Genomic DNA, 19,658 nt, shown 5'->3' with positions numbered 1-19,658 from the left:
TCAACGAACTCTAGTGTGTTGTTTGAATGTCCATGCACGTTTTCAAAGTTGAGACACAAGCCACAAAGTAGAAGTCGAAGTTTCGAAAAGGCCGCTAACCCCAAAACGGAAAGTTCTGCCCTCTATTGACACTTTCAGTTTAGCCTGACCTTTGACAGTTGCGAGGGACGCGCCATATTTTCCAAAAAATAAAAATGACATAATTTCAAAGTTCAGTTTCAAGCCCGCATCTGAAAACTACAGAAACTGTAACGGTAAGTAAAGTATGTTATGTTTATCCATAATCATTTAAAATAATTAAATTATTTGTGAAAGGTTTCAAGGGAAACTCTGACCGAAAACCGCGGGCTTGAATTGGATGATGTTGCTTGCCCCATTTCCGGACACTCCTAACTAATAAAAAACGTTGTTTACTTACTTGTAAAATTGTATTGTTTTACTATTTTTTTGGTTTCTTTATTTAAGATGTGGATATCTTCCGGCACCGGCTTTGTTTTAGTAAATATTTTTAAGCCGAGCAATCGTAAATCACCCTCTTTTCCCTTTTGTGCTTGATTGAATTGAATTGCACAATTAAATTAAACTTAAGTTCTTAAGTTGTTGAATTCTCAAGCATACGCCACGGCATATTAAAAATCTTGATGATTAAATGGTTCCGATTAAATTTATTTGAATTGAGATAAACTGTTCCTCAAACCTGGCAAAATATCCCTTTCAAAAAATTAATAGGCCCATGATATGACTCAGTCCTAATATAAATAAAAAACTATGAAGATAACAAGATGTAAAGCTTCATCATGTCATAGTCTGGTTTTGCTTGTGTTTTAATGTTTTCTTTTGTGTGATTTTTAAATGTTTAATTGCAATCACCTTTTTATATTCTATAATTATATTTTTATCGTTGGCAGGGGTCTGGTTTTACACATCTTTTGATGACAGTTTTTCATATTTTTGTTTTAACCTTGACAGCCCCTGAACAACTTGTAACTATTGTGTATGTCTAAAGATTTAAAATAAATAAATAAAAAATATTGTCACTAAGCACTTCCGTCTTCATGATGACTGATGCACCATCTTGAATTGAACAAGTCTGATAGAGATACTAGTTTTGTCAAATGGGAATTGATACCTACCTAGGTAAAACTAAAGGACTCTGTGTTTCACGCCTACAGTACTGGAACTTCACATAGGCCTACAGCACACGACCGGAGTCACAAGACACAATCGGATTAGCCCACCTTGTTGAGCTGTTAATGGCTCCGCTTTTAACATCGATCTCATCACTAGTGACAGTGATGAGACTGATGTTAAAAGCGGAGCCATTAACAGCTCAACAAGGTGGGCTACAATCGGATAATCAAAATTTCAAAGTAAACAAATTATCCCCTTGTGCGAGCAAGACGCCACCTATTGTTATTTTTCATTCAAATTGTTGTAATGCGTCGTTTTATGTGTAACAATGGAATTAATTTAAACGTTTTTTAATATTTCGAACAGTAAAGAAGGAAGGACAGTGTTCACCATGGCGCCCCTTGACTGGGATCACATCATGGGGTTGAACGCCAAGGGACTGTCTGAGGAGGACGCTGAAGAGGTGTACGGCATCCTCACAGAAGTAAGAACCATCATAGATAAGTATTTATAAGCTTACCCCTAGTACAACAGGGCTTGAATGTGGGGGAAAAACCACAATATCATAGAGCTTATGGCTAAAAATGATTACTGGCCTTGACTTGTTATATAACAAGACAATCAGTTTGACATGCATAGGATAGGGGCCTTCAGATCCTTGTCATTTGATTGGTGAAACACACGTTAGGGCCTCTATGTAATCTTTGTTTACAATAAGTGTAACCTTGTTTGTTATTCAGCTTTTCTGGCAGGCAAGATACTGCACAAGTCATATGCCGAGTTGAATGGACATTCCAGCTTTCAACGAATGAACATATTCGCACCATTGCACTTAGGAAAAACATTCATTATTTGTTTTATATAACATCCAAGTAGATCTTTGTCATTTTGATTGAAAGATACAATTTTCAAAACAAACAAAGCGTAGGCCTACAATTTTTAACTGTAGAAGCTGAATGCTAGTAGTTTTTCTAATATGCCTTGCAGTAACACTGCTGCATTACGTCATACCAAAGACGGGTGCACGCAGTGATGTTTTTACTCAGCTTTTTCAATCCATCCGAAAAGTACCATTGCACGCTGGCAGCGTGCAATGGTACTTATGGGATGGAACGAAAAAGCACGGTGAGTGACTCAGCGTGCAATGGTTCTTTTGTTTGCTATCACGTGACGGACAATCCTCCAATCAAATGACAAGGATCTGCTTGGGTGTTATATAAAAGATTTTATGTTTTATTTCATTGAGCTGTGTACAAATCGTGCCTGCAGGAAGTCTAGGCTCTGTGGCTCTTTGGTAAACATGTGATGTCACAGGTCACATCATCTTTACTGACATAATTCTCAATAAATAATATAGGTGTTCTATCCTCACATATGGTAGGCACCCTATATGAATAATTAGAAGATGCTTTAGATGTTTTGCAGTGGTTTTCCAAAATTATCATGCCACTCTCCCTGCTTTCCATTGAAGTTGCCTTCTAAATATGTTGGTGTCTCATTGATTTGTTTTTGTTGTTTTTTAAGTAATTAATTTGATTAATTAATTGGCAGGCTGCCCCCGCTGCCTCAGAGTCAGCAGATCATCTCCTCCAATTATTTGATGTCACTCGTTCCGTGATGCAGCTGAAGAATGAGCAGGCCAAGGTGGCGTTTGAGGAGCTGGAGAACTTGGCCCAGAACCAAGGCAAAGAAGGAGTCCGCAATGGTGAGTACATAGTTTTTTAGTTTCTTGAGTTCTCCCCTTTAAGTTTGGGAGGTAGTACTTTCTGCTCTACCAGCCAGGCTCCTAGTGGATGATACCCAAGCCTTCATCCGTATGGACTGTGAAGGGGGCAGCCCTGTTTGAGCCTCAGGAGTAGGTGGCAACAGGCCCTGGAAAAAATAGTTGATTGTTGCCCACACCTTGAAAACACTTGTATAAATTTTTTTTTTTTTTAAATAAAAAATTACATCATGAGTATTTTATAGCAGAATATTGCTGCTAACTTCTTAAAGGAAAGCTCCATTAAAGATTTTCTGAGTTTATGGCCACAAAAACTCAGAAAGTAAACATCTTTTTCAATGAGCGAGTATTTTACATTGAATTACTTGGGTCATTAAACTTCATAAAGATGTATCTGCTCTTACCTTTGAGTCTTTATGTGTCACATACAAACGGTGAACAATTTATTCAGCATGTTCTATTATTCTCTATGCAGAGCAAGCTCTACTTGATCAAATCAGAGATCTTGAGGAGGAGAACAAGAGATTGCAGGTTAGTGCAGTATGATTGTTAGCTGAACTGGTGGCTACAGCTATGGCTACGACTGTTGCGAAGAAATTTGTTGAAAGAATGTTCCATACTTCAAAGCGTACTGACATTTAGCCGCAGTCAAAGCTGTAGCCACCAATTCGGACAAGGCTGATAAATATCTTTGAATGTCTTAAAAATTTAAATAATCAAAGCAGACTTACACCTAGGACAAATGAAAAAGCATTTGTTAAAATATAAACCAGTTTATATGTTTAGCAACATGTAGGTAGATAGTTTTGTTCTCACTTTGATTCTGGTCTTCATGATAAATTTCTGGAAAAAAAATTATTCATGTTGAGCTCAGCTGTCTACTTAAGCAGCTCTGTGAAGTGAAAGTTGGCCTTGGACTTGAGTCCAGTGTGACAAGACCACTCAGCCACAACATGCCACAGTCATCGAACAAGCAAACAGTTCAAGTCATACCCCCTGCTGTCTGAGGGATACAAATTCTAATTGTCTGTATTTTCTTGTAGCGTCTGGGAGCAAGTTCTGGGTCTCGAGACATCCGAACCTTACAGAACGAGATCCATGAGCTGAGTCGACAATCGGATCTCCTCCAGAGAGAGCTGAAGGAGAAGGACAGAGAGCTGATTAAGGAACGGAGGGATGGCGAAAGGGTGAGTTGGAACCTCGTTCCAGTTCCTTGTTTCAGTTTCAGTTTAGGTTAGTCCCAGCTCCAGCCTACACGCTTCAGCGAAAACTAAGCCTGGCATCCTGTTCCTGTTCCTTGCACCATCAAGCCAAGCTCAACTACCCTTTAAGTGACGGGCAGTACTTATGCTGTATGCAGTTTAGGGTGACCGAGTAATAAAAGTTATGAATCTGCGGAACTTAAGATACCTTTACCCGTTTAATGTAACTTTATTATTACTTGTTTTTGCCCTCTATAGTTTGCATCCAGAGCTGAGGAAGCAGAACGGGAGATCAGGGAGCTCAAACGAGATGTAAGTTATTCAACAACTTTGTATAAAAACTAAAAACTCAAGAATTTTTGTATATTTTGCGTTGAATTTTTCAAGTCTATTTTGTTTAGACACGGGAAGCCTCACATTTTATGATGTTTTTAGCTTGCAGGGTAAAACAGGTATTACACATAGACCACAGAGGCGAGGAAAAACCTCAAAGAAACAAATATTTATCTTAAAAACAAATATTCTTTGGGCCAACATTAACTTTGGAGACCACTCTTGATCAATCAACTCAATTTGTGACGTATAATATGTGACTGATATAAGCAGAAAATGGTTAAGCACTGTATTTTCTTGCCTAAGCAGATCTATGAAATTGGCCAATCAACACTGCTAGGTTTTAGGGATCGGCCCAAAGCTGAATTTGATCCAAACAAGATTTGAAAGCAGTTTGTTTTCTAAACACAACCGATCTACCAGACTAATTGATATTGTCCACCATCCTGTCCAAAGAATGACATGTTACGAACAGATCTCCGAGACTACCAACGTCAGATGGAATCACAGCGGGAGAGCATGCTCCAACGACGAGGTGATGACGTCGAGTTTCAGGACAAACTACGAGACAAGAACAGAGAACTCAATGATCAGCTGGAAGAAATTCAGGTAACAGTCCAGGGATTACCTGCAACTTTTTTAGTGACTGGCCACCAGGACCAGCTAGTTTTTAATTTCACAACTCCGCCAGCTTTTTTTACAAATTCCTAACGAAGGAAATAAGCATGCTTTTCAACAGTGAACTAGCAATATGGACCACTTGGGAGAGAATTTTGACTGGTTCTCGGGTGTTTCAATTGGTGTTTTGGTGTTTTGTTAATGGAACACTGTATTTATTCCAACTTTTATCTTGAGGCTGCAAGTGTCTTTTTTTTGCCTTTTGATTTTTTGAGATTTTTTTGAGAACTCGGGAAATTACTGAGTATACAGTGCTTAACACCTATCAGTGTAAGGGTGTAACCAAAATTATAGTATTTTTTATATGTAATTTTAAATCACTTTCATTTCTAAATATTTTTTTCAGAATCTGACCGAAGCCAATGAGAAGCTCCAAGAGCAGTGTGCTGAGATGACGGCCAAGCTGGGGACGGCAGCTACAGACATGGACGGCATGGCCGGGGCTCATGCTAAGCTGAAACTAGTCCTGCAACAGACGGATACCGTCACTCAGAATCTGGACAAAGAAAATGAGATCCTAAAGGAACAGGTAATATATTAACCTCTGTCCACATTCAGGACTGTATAGACCACTTACACTCTCGTCACACACACATAATGTCAACACATGGACTGCAATTTGTTGAGTCAAATTTCATCTTTTTTATTACAGTTTTTAAATTTCTGTACATCTCTTGACTACTCTCTTGGTCAAGATTTTTTTTCTTCCAAGGATTAAAACAAAAGAAACTTCTTGTTGGTATTCTGAAAAGATTGTTGTGCCCGCCCAAGTTATTTTTATCTGAATTTAGAGCTCCTTGAGTAATCATTTTTATTTTCAAATATCATTGCCAGAATGAAGTGGTGACTTGACAAAGGAAAGAACAAAGGTTTTTATGAGTAGCTTTGGGATTTTAGTTGTTGTGTGAGATAATTTGGTGTAGGCACTTACAAAACTTAACAGAACCTCGGCTGTGAGCCACGATCGAAAATCTGCCTTGGTATGATGGAATCTCAGAATGCTTGGACTTCCCTCTCATTGAGCCAATCATAATAATAAACAATGGTGGCAGCCTGTCCTTCCTTGATGACCAACCTAATGCCCAACCTAATGACCAAACTAATGATCAACCCAATGTTTTATGTGCAAATTCTAACTGGAAATCAGCACCTGACTGTGTATATATTTCTCAATATTTCTGTCAACTCTTTTATTTTAAGATCCAAGATTTGACGGACCAGCTGCGAGGCAAGTCAGGTGTAGATGATGACATCATGGAGGCTCTGAATAAGAAAGTGGAGGAGTGGAAGGTTAGACTTAAGACCAGCAGTTTATTTAACTTTTTAATTTGCCATATTTGACATGGTTGCTTCCCTTCACCCAGGAGTATAGTGAAGTCACCAAGAGGGTTGGGGCATTTTGGATTTGAAAAGGAATTGATGCTTTATAACGCCAGGCTATGATTGTGTTATTTTATAAAGGAATTTCTTTTGATATTTTCAAAAGTCAAAGGTTAACATAATAATTGAAAGTGCCTTGAATCCTTGAATCCTGGAATAGCAAGGTTTGTTAGTTCGTATCCAACCTGAGTACTATGCCTGTTGAGGGATGGGAGGAAACTACTGAGTATAGAGTGCTCAACACGCATTGGTTTATTGGTAAATTACAAATAATCTTCAGTAACCCGATGGAAATTTAACATCCTGATCATCTTTTGTATGAAGATGTTTTATTTTTTCTCTTCTTGATTCCAGGATTTACTTTCTGAGAAGGATGAAAAGATTGAAGAAGTGATAAGTGAAAACAGACATCTTAAGGAGATGCTGACTGCGGCTCAGATGGACACCGATAAAACATCAGTAGTTGCTCTCTCAAAGGTACAGTCAGAAAGAATTTAACCTTCAATAATAATACCGGTCTTGGGTCTTGGGCGCCATTTAGAATAATAAATGTTTAAAACAAATTAACTTTCTTGCCACAATTGTGGGTGGGTTGGTCAAAAGAAACAACTAAAAATTAAAATTCAGTTTTTGTTAAAAATAACTTTTAATAAATATATAAAAAAATTAAAAAGGAAGAAAACAAAAATACCTGGCTTGCCAAGGTCATCAATTTCATTCTTTACTGATGTTTGAGACTTTTGATCTAAAATAGCTGGTTTATTTGGGGCAATCCTTTGTTCTTCAGTGTATGCACTTTATTATGAAACCATTCAATATTAAAACAATTGTATTTTGTTTTGGATTGTCTTTTGTGTTTTTTATCTTCCTTTTTTTTTTTTATACATAATAAATAGATGAATAAACATTTCAAACCTATGAATCAGTGTATACTTCTTTTGATTGATTTAAAGGCATTAGAAGACAAAGATAAACAGCTCGATTCATTGAAGAAACAGTTAGAGATATCAGCAGATGAAATGGCGGAACTGACCAACCAACTGGAGGATCTTAAAAAGGATGCAACACAGGGTGGTGGTAAGAAGTTATCATTTTCCTTGAAATATGCTACCTACAATCACGCATGACAAATCTTGCTTAGCAGAAATAGGTTACCAACCAAAATAAGTGTTTTTGTCTGGTTTCCTGCTGGTTGCTAAGCACATACATAGATTTACAAAGTACTGTGCAATTTGGGATTGCTTGATGCTAACTTGATACCTTTCTTCATATTTTACTTAGCGCCACTGGTCAGACTTCAAAACACGATTCGTGACCTACGGTCAACGATTAAGGATCAAGAGAAAGAGACTAAATATGCAGAGGATGGAATGCAGCAGGCTGACGCGGACGCTAGAGAGAAGGACAAACAACTGACCGAAGCTCTGACCCGAATGAGCGAATATGAAGCGGTCAGTCTAAACACATTGCTAAGCAAGTTCGGGATTCTTATTTGAAAGGAAATGATTTTGTCCTGCAACTTTGCTTAGCAAAGTGCTCAAAACTGGGCCAAGTTTTATATAAAGATTGTAAGCACAAGAAATTGTTTAAGCATAAACCACTTTTGCTTCGCAAATGAGGTTACCAGCCAAAATACCCTTGTACCCCAGTAATTTCTTGCTTGGAAAAGAAATATGCTCAGCAGAATTTACTGCTTAATAGCTTTATGAAATTGGACCCTGATGATTTGTGCACACTAAATGAAATAATATTGAATGGCAAAAGTTATGTCGTGCAGCTTGTAACAGCTTTAGATTTGTTTTTGATTTTAGGGTGAGTATGGTCTCGTGGAGGCTGTGCAAGAGATTAAAGAGTGCAAGAAACATATCACAGTCAGAGACCGGTAAGCATTTTTTTTTTTCAAGTTGGTTTCTATTATTTTGTAGCTTCCCGTTCTAGATGGTATGAGAAGCGCAGTCTCGTTAGTTTAGCTTTTCAATAAAGTGAGTGTTGAATGAAATCCGAAGCTGAAAGGTAAAGTAAAGAAAAATTATTTACCAATCCACTTGGTCTCCCTTCCAGCAACATCGAAGAGCTAACCCAGAATGTCAACAAGCTTGAGATGGCACTGAACGATCTATTAGAAGAGAATGAAGAGTTGAGAGGGAGACTAGGTCTTGACCCAAAAGAAGCTCTCGACCTCGGTCAGATCAGACTGACTAAAGCTTTACAGCACCAGCAGGATAGAGCACTCAATCAGGTAAGGGATAGTAGTGGCTTTTGATATAGCGCTCGCATCCGCAACTCAGTGACGCTCGAGGCACTTCAACATTCAGTATTTTCCTGCAAGAAATTTTGGACTATATTGGACTATATAGCACCATGTAATGGTTTACAAGGTGCTGTGGCGCAATATGCTGCCAGTCAGATCAGGAACACTGGAATGAACCCTTTCTCTTCACGATAAGTGCACTGTTTATTTTTTTACATGTATTACACAGCAAACGGGACTTTATTTTATAATGTAAACCATATAAAACATTTGAAAATTTCTTTAGAAATTGGTATAAAATGTGCATTTAGACACACAAAACAGGAGCCCTACTACATTTGAATGTTTTTTAAAAACAAGTGTGCTTATTGGTTTTAGTTCAATTGATTAGCATTTCCAGTTTGAGTACCTCACATACAAGTAGTAACTCATATATCGATAGTTCCTCACAAAAGATGTATCACCTCACATGTATCACGTCCCATGTATGACTAGTACCTTAAATGTGGTATTGTTTCATTTTTCGTTCAGGTCCTAAGCCAGGAGTTGGAGCGACTCGAAGCTGAGCGATTGGACCTGAAGAAACAAGTGCGTCTTCTGGCCCAGCAGAGAGCTCAGCGAGCAGTAGCACTCGGGTTGTCGGCAGATGACATGGTCGCCATCGAGGAGTTTACCGAAGGACTCAAGGTCAAGAAGAAGTCTGGCGGGATCGGTCTGGGGGACACGTTGACGCAGTTTGTGAAGGGTGAACAACAGATTGCTCCTTCAGACTCTCTCAGGCTTAAGGTAGGATGATGGGAGTGGGGTTGGGGCGGCTCTCTGGGTAGGATGAGAATAAGGCCCAATTTCGTGGCTCTTTATCGCCGAATTCTGTGCTTACGATTACCTTTTTGTGCTTACTGTGCAAGTGCCAAATTTCTGCTCAAGCTGTGTAAGCAATGAATGCTTAGTAACGTGGAGTACGCACGTGCAAAAGCATAATACTTTCTTGCTAACTTACGCTTGACGGAATTCCCTGTGCGGATTATTTGCTTACGGTAAGCAGAGAAATGAAATTGGGCCCTGATTGGATGGGCTACTTTGATGGTTTGGACATGCCTTGCAACTTCACAACTTATCCGTAAGATGCTCAACAGTTTGTAGTTGCATCGTAGGGGCCTTGTAAATGATAATTTGGCCTCTCAAATGAAGCGTAATGATGACATGATTTGCAAGTATCTTCACTGTGAGTGAGCTGCTAATAAAATAGTGGATGCAAGGTTGTGATAAAAGTCAAAAGGAATTTTCTGATTCTCTCTCATTTCATTCTGACCAGGCTAACCAGCTTGAGAGAGAGCTTGTCAAGGCAGACCAGACGACGGAACGTAACCGCAACCGAGTCGCCGAGATCGAAGCTCGGAACCGCCAACTGATGGATGAGAACGCACAATTGGAACTAAGCATTAAAGGAATCCTTGCAGCCCTGAAGGAGCAAAATGAGCAAGGTGGTTCAACGGATCTTCAGATACCGAACCTTGAAAGGCTGGTTGTGGTAAGATTAGAACCACTTCTTTGCCAATGACCCTAGCTCCTGCGTTTTTTCGGCACAGCAGCTGGCTCACATCAGTCAGAGTGGTTGGTTGGTGTAGTGGTACCTTTCCTTGCCTTTGAATCATGCCTGGGGCACTACGTGGATTGTGTTTTCAGTCCCTTTCTGACTGTGTGGGCTTCCCTTGAATATATTTCTTTGGTTTCCCCCCACATCTAAGCATGTCTTCTATCCTAAATGGTCCGTTATTTTATCTGGATATTTAATTTCTACAAAAAGCCAGATCGTGTTAGTTCAGAAAAGTAAAATGAAAACTTTGATGAATATTTCAATGAATCGGATATTCTACTTTTAAACCATCTTCTTAGCGATTCATTTCTATCAATGTTTGTTATAGCCCAAAGAGCCCAGTCCGAAAGCAATGTACCCCTTTAGTGCTTTAAAACATTTTTTTTTACTCAGCTTCTAGAAACTAAGACCTCAGGTGGAAACTACGATGCGAATGTTGTAATGAAAGCTCAGCTGGATCAGCTGACTGGACGCAATGAAGAGTTGAGGCGGGAGCTACGACAGACTAGGAACGAGAGCGAGAAAGGGGGCATTAATCTGGACAGGGCCAATAACAAGGTAAAATTTGTTTGGTGGTCATTAGTATGTTGCAGGCGACATTGCTTTGTTACATGAGATAAAAGACTTTCAACAAAATGCGTTCTGCTGGAAGCAATAATTCGGAGAAATAGACGAGATGTGCTAAGGAAGAACTGTAAAAATGACATATTGGCTAACAAAACTTTCTACCTGGAGCAGCGAAGAGCGCAAGATATGCAAGGGTAGACATACAAAATTCTATGGAGCCAACATCCTCAGGATAATGGTGACAGATTGACTGATTTGCAATTTCTAAAAATAAATTGTTTTTTGTGTCTTATTTCAGATTACCAGACTAGAGCAGGATCTGCAGGCATTAAGGGAAGCGGGTCAGGGTGCCATTACACTTCATCACATGCAGCTACCTCAAGGCATGGCTGTATCTAGTGCAGAGGTTATTAGCTCCCTCAATGAGCAACTCATACATGCACTACAGGTAGGCAATCTGTTTGTCTGTTTGATTTGTTTCTGTCTGTTTGTTTGCCTTTGTTGGTCTGTTTGTGACAGCTACCTCAAGGCATGGCTGTATCTAGTGCAGAGGTCATTAGCTCCCTCAATGAGCAACTCATACATGCACTACAGGTAAGACAATCCTGTCTGTTGGTTGATTGGTCTGTTTGTCACAGCTACCTTGAGGCATTGGCTGTATCTAGTGCAGAAATTATTAGCTCCCTCAATGAGCAAATCATACCTGCGCTATAGGTAAGACAATCTGTTTGTTTGTCTGTTGGTTGATTGCCTTTGTCTCTTCATCTGTTTGTTTCTGCCTGTTAGTTGATTTTTCTTTGTTCATCCTTCCTGTGAATGTGAACACTATGTTGAAAAATTGTAGTGTGAAAGGTTATCCACGTTATGGAAATGGATACGTCCAATACATAGATTTTCTGAGTGTGAAAAGGCCTTCATTCTGTATTGACCATTGAGTGTTATTCTGTCTACAGGAACTCTCCAATAAAGAGACTCAGTTGACTCACTGCGAGTCGTCCCTCGTTGTCTATCGTCGTCGTTTCGCCGTCCTACGCCACCAGCAGGGTCTACTCTACCAGGAGTACAAGGAGAAACAGGAGGACTGGGAAGGGCAGGCTGAGGGATGGGATAAAGCAAAGCACAAGTTTGTAGACCAGATAGAACAGCAGGAGGCCAAAGTTCAAGAATTCAATGTAAGGTTTTTGTTAAATATCTCTTTGAAGTTCGTTTTCATTTTTTTCATTTTGATTTGGCTTTCACAATCTTTGTATTTTTCCAAAGTTTAGTGTAAATATTACTGTTATGCCATACCATTTGTAAGCGGTTATTCTCACCTCTGGCTTACTTCAGGCAGCTTCATTTCTAAATCTTGAGGTGTTTATTCTTTAATTCTTTCAGAGGTTGTTGGACACATTGCAGCAGAGTGGAGACGAGCCCCAGCGTAGAATGGCTGAAGCTACCAGGAAGATCACCGTACTCAGGGTGAATGAGAGAGCCCTCACGAGGCGATTTACGGCCAGTCAAGAAGTGGAAGGAACACTCAGAAAGGTAGATTGAATATTAATCCTAGATTTAGGCATGAAAGTCTTCCTACTTTGATCTGCTTTACATTTAACTTTTTGATTATTTCAGCTATAAAAAGCATTACGCAATTACTATTAAATATTATAAACCACAAGGGAAACAGACTTGGAAATGTTTTAAATGATTTGGAGTTGACCAAAGAAAAATTGCCTAGAGTGGGATTCCAACCAAAGACTTTCGAATTAAAGCGCCAGCGCTCTACCAACTGGGCTATCTAGCCCTATGTTGGTGGTCTCCCTATTTTGTCAATATCTAGATTATTATTAGTCTTTAAAGCCTATACTATGGTATGTCAGCCCGGTTCTAAATAAATTTGTTGGGGGTTGAACAAAGAAAAATATACTAGAGCAGGATTTTAACTAATGACCTTTGGTTTAACATGCCAGTGCTCAACCAACTGAGCTATCCAGCCCTGTTTTTGACGGCCTCCCTATTTTATCAATACTATTCCTAATGTAGTCTTCCACAAAGACCAGCTTAAAATACATTACACAAAACTAGATTGTAATCTATTTTTATTCATTGCCTCTTTGTTGTTTTCAGGAAGTGAACAAGCTTCGGAATGAGATGGTTCAAATGGAAACAGCAATCACAGAGAGACTTGGGTACCTCCAAAGGCATAAGGTAGGATCTTCCTATTTTTTAGTTGTATGCAGATTATTTAAAAGTGGTACTTGAAACCACTGATATTATCATTACCCTTAAAAGGAAAGGTTGTAATTTTCTGAAATGTATAAAATTGGGCTAAATAAATGTTATATCGAAATTTGAAAGTCAAAGCGGCCTAACATTTGACCAAGTATCTTTAATGTATTTTGACCTTTTTCATGTGTGTTAGTGATCCAATTACTACAAAAGTTTCAACCTTGTTTTTCTTGTTATTCAATTTGTAGGAAGCTTCTCAATTCAAGATAGCGGCTCTTCAGCGAGCATTAGATGAGAGCGTCCCATCGGCTGAACTAGACTCCTCCAATCGTCAATACAACGAGCTAGCAGCCAAATATAGAGACCTCCTACAAACAGATAATAAACTAGTGGCTAGGAATACTCACATCGACCAACTAGAGGTTAGAACCTAGGCCCAACTTCATAGAACTGCTTAAGCAGGAAATATTGCTCGGACAGTTCTAGAGCAGTGTCTTCACAACTAGACCTCCGAGATTGCTCGGTAGCTAGGAGAAGTTGCTATATTTTAGCAGCAGGTACTGAAACGATTTAAGAGATGTTAAAAGTAGTGAGTTTACAGTGCTAACACACATCGGTTTAAGGGTTTAACAAAATTAACATCCACTGTTATTTTGTCTTCTTAGTTGGAGAACAAACGTCTTGAGGAGGACGTTGACACCATGAAGAGAGAATTGTCAACAGAGAAAGAGAAATTACACACGCTGGAGCTGGCTGTGGAAAACCTTGGCAAGATTGGAGGTAAGGAGCTATCTTCATTCTGTTGTTTCTTGAAATAGACATGTATTAATAATTATGGCTTCTTATATAGTGCTCATATCCGTCACTCAGCATTCAGTATTTTCCTGCAAGGTATGTGGGGCTACGTTTGAAGTATGAGACCTACTTCTATACATAGCACCATGTGATGGTATACTAAGTGCTGTAGCGCAGTAGGCTGTCAATCAAACCAGGAACACCGGGGCAAACCCACTTCTCTTCTAGATAAGTGCACTGGGTTTTTTCATGCGCCATACGCAACAAACAGGACCAACGGCTTTTACATCCCAATCGAAGGACGCAGCAATGTTGGTATGTGTCTTGCTTATGGACACGTACAAGTGTTACAAGTATGACTTAAACCCACACTCTGCTGATCTATAAAATTGGGCCCCGCTCTTGTGCACAAAATTCTGGTCGAGTAAATATTTTGAGCAACAAGCCCTGCAGTCTTGTTAGGTCCCCCCCCCCAAAAAAAAAAAATAATAATAATAATAAAATAGCCCTGAAAAGGATTGTTTAAAATATTTTTGACTGAATCTTATAATTTATTTATTTATATCGTTGCGGTACCTGCTGCCAAAACATAGGATTCGAACTGCCTCTAGCTGCCGGGCAACCTCGGTAGTCTAGTTGGTAAGACACTACTCTAGAATTGCAAGGGTCGTGGGTTCGAATCCCACCCAGTAACATGCCTGTGATATTTTTTCACAGGACTCGGGAAAGTACTGATTATACAGTGCTAACACACATCGGTGTATGGGTAAAAACCAAAATTAATGTTCTTTATCCCTGATGCAAATTTAACATCTATTAAATCTTATAATTGTCTGTCGACAGAGGGCGTCAGCAAAAGATCTACAGTGGGTACCAGTGAGCATCTATCTCTTGCTAAACGTCTGACTACCATGGAGATGAAGGAACTGAACGAACGACAGCGAGCAGAGCACGCTGTGAGAATCCAAGACCAGCTTCGTAAGACCGTCGTCGAGATGGAGAACAGGAACATGGAACTGGAGCAGAAGTTTGCTGAGGTATTGAGCAAAGTGTAAATTTGTTGCGTCAGTGTAAAAATTTGTCTGGTGTTTCAAAAGAGGCTTCATGCAAAAATGTTGAATTTTGATTTTGTAGTAACAACACAACTCGTAGAAGAGGTGCCCTGTACTAAAACGATGTATCTCAGCGCCTAAGATTTGGTGCATACATTTTGGATATTTTAAGAGAGATGTAGCGTGTTATGGCCGAGTTCTTTAGAGCATCAATTTCAAGTTCTGGTGGTTAAGTCATCAGAGTGTGGGTTCGGGTCCCTGTCGTGACACTTGTATCCTTAAGCAAGATGCTTTGCTTCTCTTCACACAGGGGTATAAATGGGAGCTGAGAAGGATTAAAGGAATGTTAAGTGCATTGTACAATGCGCTATATAAGAACTAGTTATTGTTTTTATTATTTGTTGTTTTGTTCTTCAAAGCTAACCAGACTAAATTTAGAAGCTCAAAGGACGGAGCAGGAGTTGCGAGACGAATTGACGACGTGCGTCACTAAGGCAGCCAGCGATGTAGATAAGAGACGTATCGTCGAGTTGGAGAGATCAGAGACGACGTTACGACTCGAGAGTGAAAAATTAAAGGTAGGTGTGGTAGCCAGGAAAATAAGAGGAGTACAATTTTGAGTCGAAGAAATAATGTGTCGAGTTCGAGTGCTTCTTATTGACTTTTTTTTTTTTTTTTTTACTACTTTGCAGGAAATGGTTGACGTTGCGTCTTTTCAGACCAAGGCTTTGGAATCGAGACAAGTGTCCAGAGAGAAGGAAGTTCTATCGCTACGGCAACAACTGATTGATATTCAGACGCAGAGTGATGAAAAGGCAATCATAGGTAAATTTTTTGAGTCAAGCTCTTCTTAGCAGAAATAGGTTTCCAGCCAAAGTGCCACGTCTTTTATTTTGTTGCGACTGATACCAAGCCATTATTTTGCTTAGGAAAATTTCCTGCTTAGCAGTTTCATGAAGTTGAGTCCAGCACACCCAATTTCTTGGACATACTTAACGAGCAAATATTGCTAACAAGTTTTTGCTTAACAAAAATAAGCAGTAAACCAGTCACAGACTGCACATGTGACATGGTATTTTGGCTGGTTGCCATGGTAAGCGTAATTTTGTTGTGCTCATAGTTACTGTTTGTGCTTAAGCAGCTCTATGAAATAGGACCCTGATAGAGACGATGAAAACTTGCTTAGCTAATTTCTGTGACTTTACTTGAATCCTACGTAGGAAAGCTCCATCATCACATAGTAGCCCTTCAAGTGAGTGAAGGAACGGCTGTCCGCAAACTGGAGGCGGCTAATGCCAAGATCAAGAAACTAGAAGCCCAGATTCTACGACTTCAGCGTCATCTGGATGAACGAGCCCAGAGTCTGTATCACTGCCAGGTAGACGCACGCAACAAGGCCAGGCATCTTAAGAGAACTATTCAGGTAATAGGACAGTCATCGGGTCTTGTTCCCTGAGCAAGGTTACATAGTATAACACTAGAAGACACAAGGGGCCTGACTATTTTCACTTCCAGCCTCGATTTGGTCAAGTGTTGATGTGGAAGAAAACAAAATGCAATATCACAGCTTGGGCTGTGTATGGATTGGGGGCTCCGACAAAGGCTATGGCTGGATTGCTGCATCATCATGCAAACATAGAGATGTGGCTGATTTGCAGCACCTACAAATCCGGGTGGCCCGCATTGTATTTCAGGTTTCACGTAATCAATCCACATCTCCTCTGTTAGACTCTCTTCAATGGCTACCAATTGACAAAAGACCCAAACTTGATTGCCATTTGTAACCCCTATTATCCAGGAGCTCAGGCGTCAGTTTAGTGGAGCTATACCGCTAGCAGATCAGGAGAAATTCTCCAAAGCCATGCTTCAACTGAAGACGGACAAAGAACACATGCAGAGTGAAGTCAAAGTGGTAAGCAAAAACATTGCATCTACATGCAAGTCATTGACAAGAAATCAACACTATTTATAGTTCTCCTGACGATGACTATAGCGAGCTAATCAAAACGTTGAGACTGATGGGGTACTGAAGTTAATATAAGAACTCCCCTTGATCCACTAAGTGAAAGTAGTAATAAACAGGACAGTTCTTTTCAGAAACAAGAAGTTTTGAATTCCAAAAAATCTACTCCACGATAGTAGAATGTACAGCAAGACAAGTTTTTAAAAGAAAATAATCTACCCAGCAAGTAGATATACACATGGTTTTACAACAAACATAAATATACAATGATACCTACCTCACCATGCCATGCCTAAAATCTATTACACACACAACTGCATAACTTTTATTCCAGTTGAAATACGAGCGAGAGAAAGTGTCTGATCAGCTGGCAGAGTTGGAGATGAAACACCAGGGACTTCAGGAGTTAATGGAGACCCTTCAAGATGGTAAAGGAGCTGCTAAGGTTGCTGAATGGCACGCTAAGATGCAAGACACCAGACTGCAACATCTTAAACTGTCTAGACAGATAGGACGACTTCAGGAACAGGTGAAGATTATAATTATTATATTTATTGACCAAAACCAACAGCGGATGAGCTGCCATTTACAGTAAAGGATAAAACACAAAAATTTTCGTATAGCCTATATGTATGTACATAGTAAACATACAAACAGAAGAACTTTGGAAAGAAAATTAAAGCAAAAATAAATAACAATTGGGAAAAAGAAACAAATAACATGATGTAATAAAGAAGGCTGTAAAAAATAATATATAAATGTACCATAAAAACGTGTATAATGACAGGTTAGGCTGTTTCCGAATGGACATCTACATCTATGTCTATGACTAGAGCTCTGTCTATGCTTGAGCTATGGCTAAATCTACACTACGTCTATTGTTAGTTTTCCACGTCATCAAGCGTTGAAGTATAGGACTGCCTTAGTAGCAGTCATAGCCTTAGCTGTACCTACTCGAATACAGCATCGGGCTAAAAAATGTCATGGTGCAATGTCATCTTACATCTACGATTTTCTTGAACTGCAGACTAAGTTTCTCGACGGTCTATCGGCCAAGCATGAGAAGACCATTACATACTTGGAGCAGGACAATGTTCGCATCACAAGGGAGTCCGAGGAGAGGCAGTTACTGTGGGAACAGCGGGAGGTGGAGCTAGAGAGAATGATTGACAGCTTAGAGAGGCAGCAGAAGGAGATGGCTAATGCTGCATTAAGGGTAGGTCTAAGCGTCACATAGTAAAACTGCTAAGCACTATAACTTTATTGTTATTTGTGGTTGTTTCTCTTTTCAGTTCGACTGGTTGGTGTTTATGCTTTTGTTTGTCTATTCAGCTGTTATAAGTAACGGTGGTTTCTTTAAATACATTTTATTATTCTTTTACTTACCATCTTTTGTTTTATTTTTCACTGCAGTTTTAGATTTCTGTGTATTATCTAACAATTTTGTTTATTCTTATTGAACAAGGTCTGGGAGGGCACATCTTTTGTTTTTTACATTTTATTTTTACTTTTGCCTTTCCCAGGACGGCATCTGCTCTTAACATTATATTGTGCTAAGAATTAGTATAAAATAAATTTTAAAAATTGGCTAAGCACAGGATCTTACCCATTAGAAACAGTGCCTGATTTCAGAAAGGTGTTTACCAGTAAGCAAATCGTTGTGAAGTAGATGTGAATTTTTATATATTTTTTTTCTTCTTTTCTTTCAACTCTGATTTGATGTTGTCAGTTTGAGGAGGCAACTGGTTCGTTACCTGATCCTAGTTTACCGATCTCCAGTCAGCTAGAGCACGCAATCCGCTCTATCAAGAATCATATCAAGACTATACTGGACGTCAGAGCAGAGAATAAGACACTACAGAAGGTAACTATTAACTGTTTTAATCCTAACAAATAAAGATGTATACAATAAAATAACCTATGAAAATTCTGGTACAAAAGATGTTCCTCAAAAATATGGAGCGAAAGGTCCACGCAGGAAGAATACTCCATAATTGGAATAGACAATCTGAGAATTATTACTGTTATTAATGGTCACATTTATTTTTTTTTTTTTTTGGGGGGGTGATAAAAACTTATTTTTTTTTCAATATCAAAATAACTTACCAGAGTGAAATGATTCTTAAAATGCTTTATACTATCAAAAACATTTATTTCAATGAGTTTTAGGAGTGATTATAATTGTCTTAAATTTTTGTATTTTTATTTACTTTAAAGCACTGTCCAGACCTAGCTTTTTGCTTCAAGGAGTTTGTTTTTAAGAAACCAATATATTACTACAACATATTTATACATGATTTCATTTTCTGAACAGAAACTCTCGGACACCTCGATCCTCCTGAAGGAGGCAGAAGACAACCTCCTCCAGAGAGATAAGATTATCAACGAGCTTCGACTCCGCCTCCCAGCCTCCTCAGAGCGAGATGAGATCATCAAGGATGGAATGGCGCAAGGGGTCCGCTTCAAGGCCCTGGAAGAAACCTGCGAGCATAAACAGGCTCTCAGGGTGGCTCAGACACAGATAGAAGGCTTGCAGGTAGGTTGGGTTCCATACATCACTTTGGCTTGGTTATACATGACTCCAATTTCACAGAGTTGCTTAAGCGCAAAAAACAGCTAAGCACAACACATGCTTTTATGGTTACCAGCCAAAATAGCATGTCTCATGTACAATCTGACTGGTATCAGGCTTAGTTTTGCTAAGTAGAACATTTTTAAGCATTTCTTTTCTGCTTACATTGTAAGCAGCTCTGTGCAGTTGGGCCATGTTCCGATATT

The 19,658-nt window shown here is 39.2% G+C and overlaps 1 protein-coding gene across 2 annotated transcripts in view; it reads left to right on the top strand.

Annotated features, from left to right (window-relative positions):
* Window positions 1-158: 158 nt before the first annotated feature.
* LOC139939335 (centrosomal protein of 290 kDa-like) overlaps window positions 159-19,658 on the top strand; it is a 34,566-nt gene continuing 15,066 nt past the window's right edge. The window contains exons 1-32 of one of the 2 annotated variants that reach the window (XM_071935123.1): window positions 159-254; window positions 1,498-1,615; window positions 2,683-2,836; window positions 3,330-3,385; window positions 3,898-4,041; window positions 4,315-4,368; window positions 4,846-4,998; window positions 5,414-5,596; window positions 6,268-6,357; window positions 6,802-6,924; window positions 7,401-7,524; window positions 7,729-7,898; window positions 8,259-8,329; window positions 8,509-8,686; window positions 9,230-9,484; window positions 10,014-10,229; window positions 10,689-10,853; window positions 11,161-11,310; window positions 11,816-12,034; window positions 12,240-12,389; window positions 12,969-13,049; window positions 13,319-13,492; window positions 13,736-13,850; window positions 14,709-14,902; window positions 15,337-15,495; window positions 15,610-15,742; window positions 16,138-16,340; window positions 16,716-16,829; window positions 17,215-17,409; window positions 17,908-18,096; window positions 18,610-18,744; window positions 19,195-19,416. In XM_071935123.1, the coding sequence (XP_071791224.1) occupies window positions 1,523-1,615; window positions 2,683-2,836; window positions 3,330-3,385; window positions 3,898-4,041; window positions 4,315-4,368; window positions 4,846-4,998; window positions 5,414-5,596; window positions 6,268-6,357; window positions 6,802-6,924; window positions 7,401-7,524; window positions 7,729-7,898; window positions 8,259-8,329; window positions 8,509-8,686; window positions 9,230-9,484; window positions 10,014-10,229; window positions 10,689-10,853; window positions 11,161-11,310; window positions 11,816-12,034; window positions 12,240-12,389; window positions 12,969-13,049; window positions 13,319-13,492; window positions 13,736-13,850; window positions 14,709-14,902; window positions 15,337-15,495; window positions 15,610-15,742; window positions 16,138-16,340; window positions 16,716-16,829; window positions 17,215-17,409; window positions 17,908-18,096; window positions 18,610-18,744; window positions 19,195-19,416 (4,662 nt within the window). In that variant the 5' untranslated portion in view covers window positions 159-254; window positions 1,498-1,522. The remainder of the gene's footprint in view (window positions 255-1,497; window positions 1,616-2,682; window positions 2,837-3,329; window positions 3,386-3,897; window positions 4,042-4,314; window positions 4,369-4,845; window positions 4,999-5,413; window positions 5,597-6,267; window positions 6,358-6,801; window positions 6,925-7,400; window positions 7,525-7,728; window positions 7,899-8,258; window positions 8,330-8,508; window positions 8,687-9,229; window positions 9,485-10,013; window positions 10,230-10,688; window positions 10,854-11,160; window positions 11,311-11,815; window positions 12,035-12,239; window positions 12,390-12,968; window positions 13,050-13,318; window positions 13,493-13,735; window positions 13,851-14,708; window positions 14,903-15,336; window positions 15,496-15,609; window positions 15,743-16,137; window positions 16,341-16,715; window positions 16,830-17,214; window positions 17,410-17,907; window positions 18,097-18,609; window positions 18,745-19,194; window positions 19,417-19,658) is intronic. The other variant, XM_071935124.1, reaches the window with a different exon arrangement.

This window comes from Asterias amurensis, chromosome 7, assembly GCF_032118995.1.
Source record: "Asterias amurensis chromosome 7, ASM3211899v1".
Taxonomy (NCBI): Eukaryota; Metazoa; Echinodermata; class Asteroidea; order Forcipulatida; family Asteriidae; genus Asterias; species Asterias amurensis.
The sequence above is the reverse complement of the archived record's forward strand: the minus strand, read 5'-3'. Positions and strand labels throughout refer to the sequence as shown.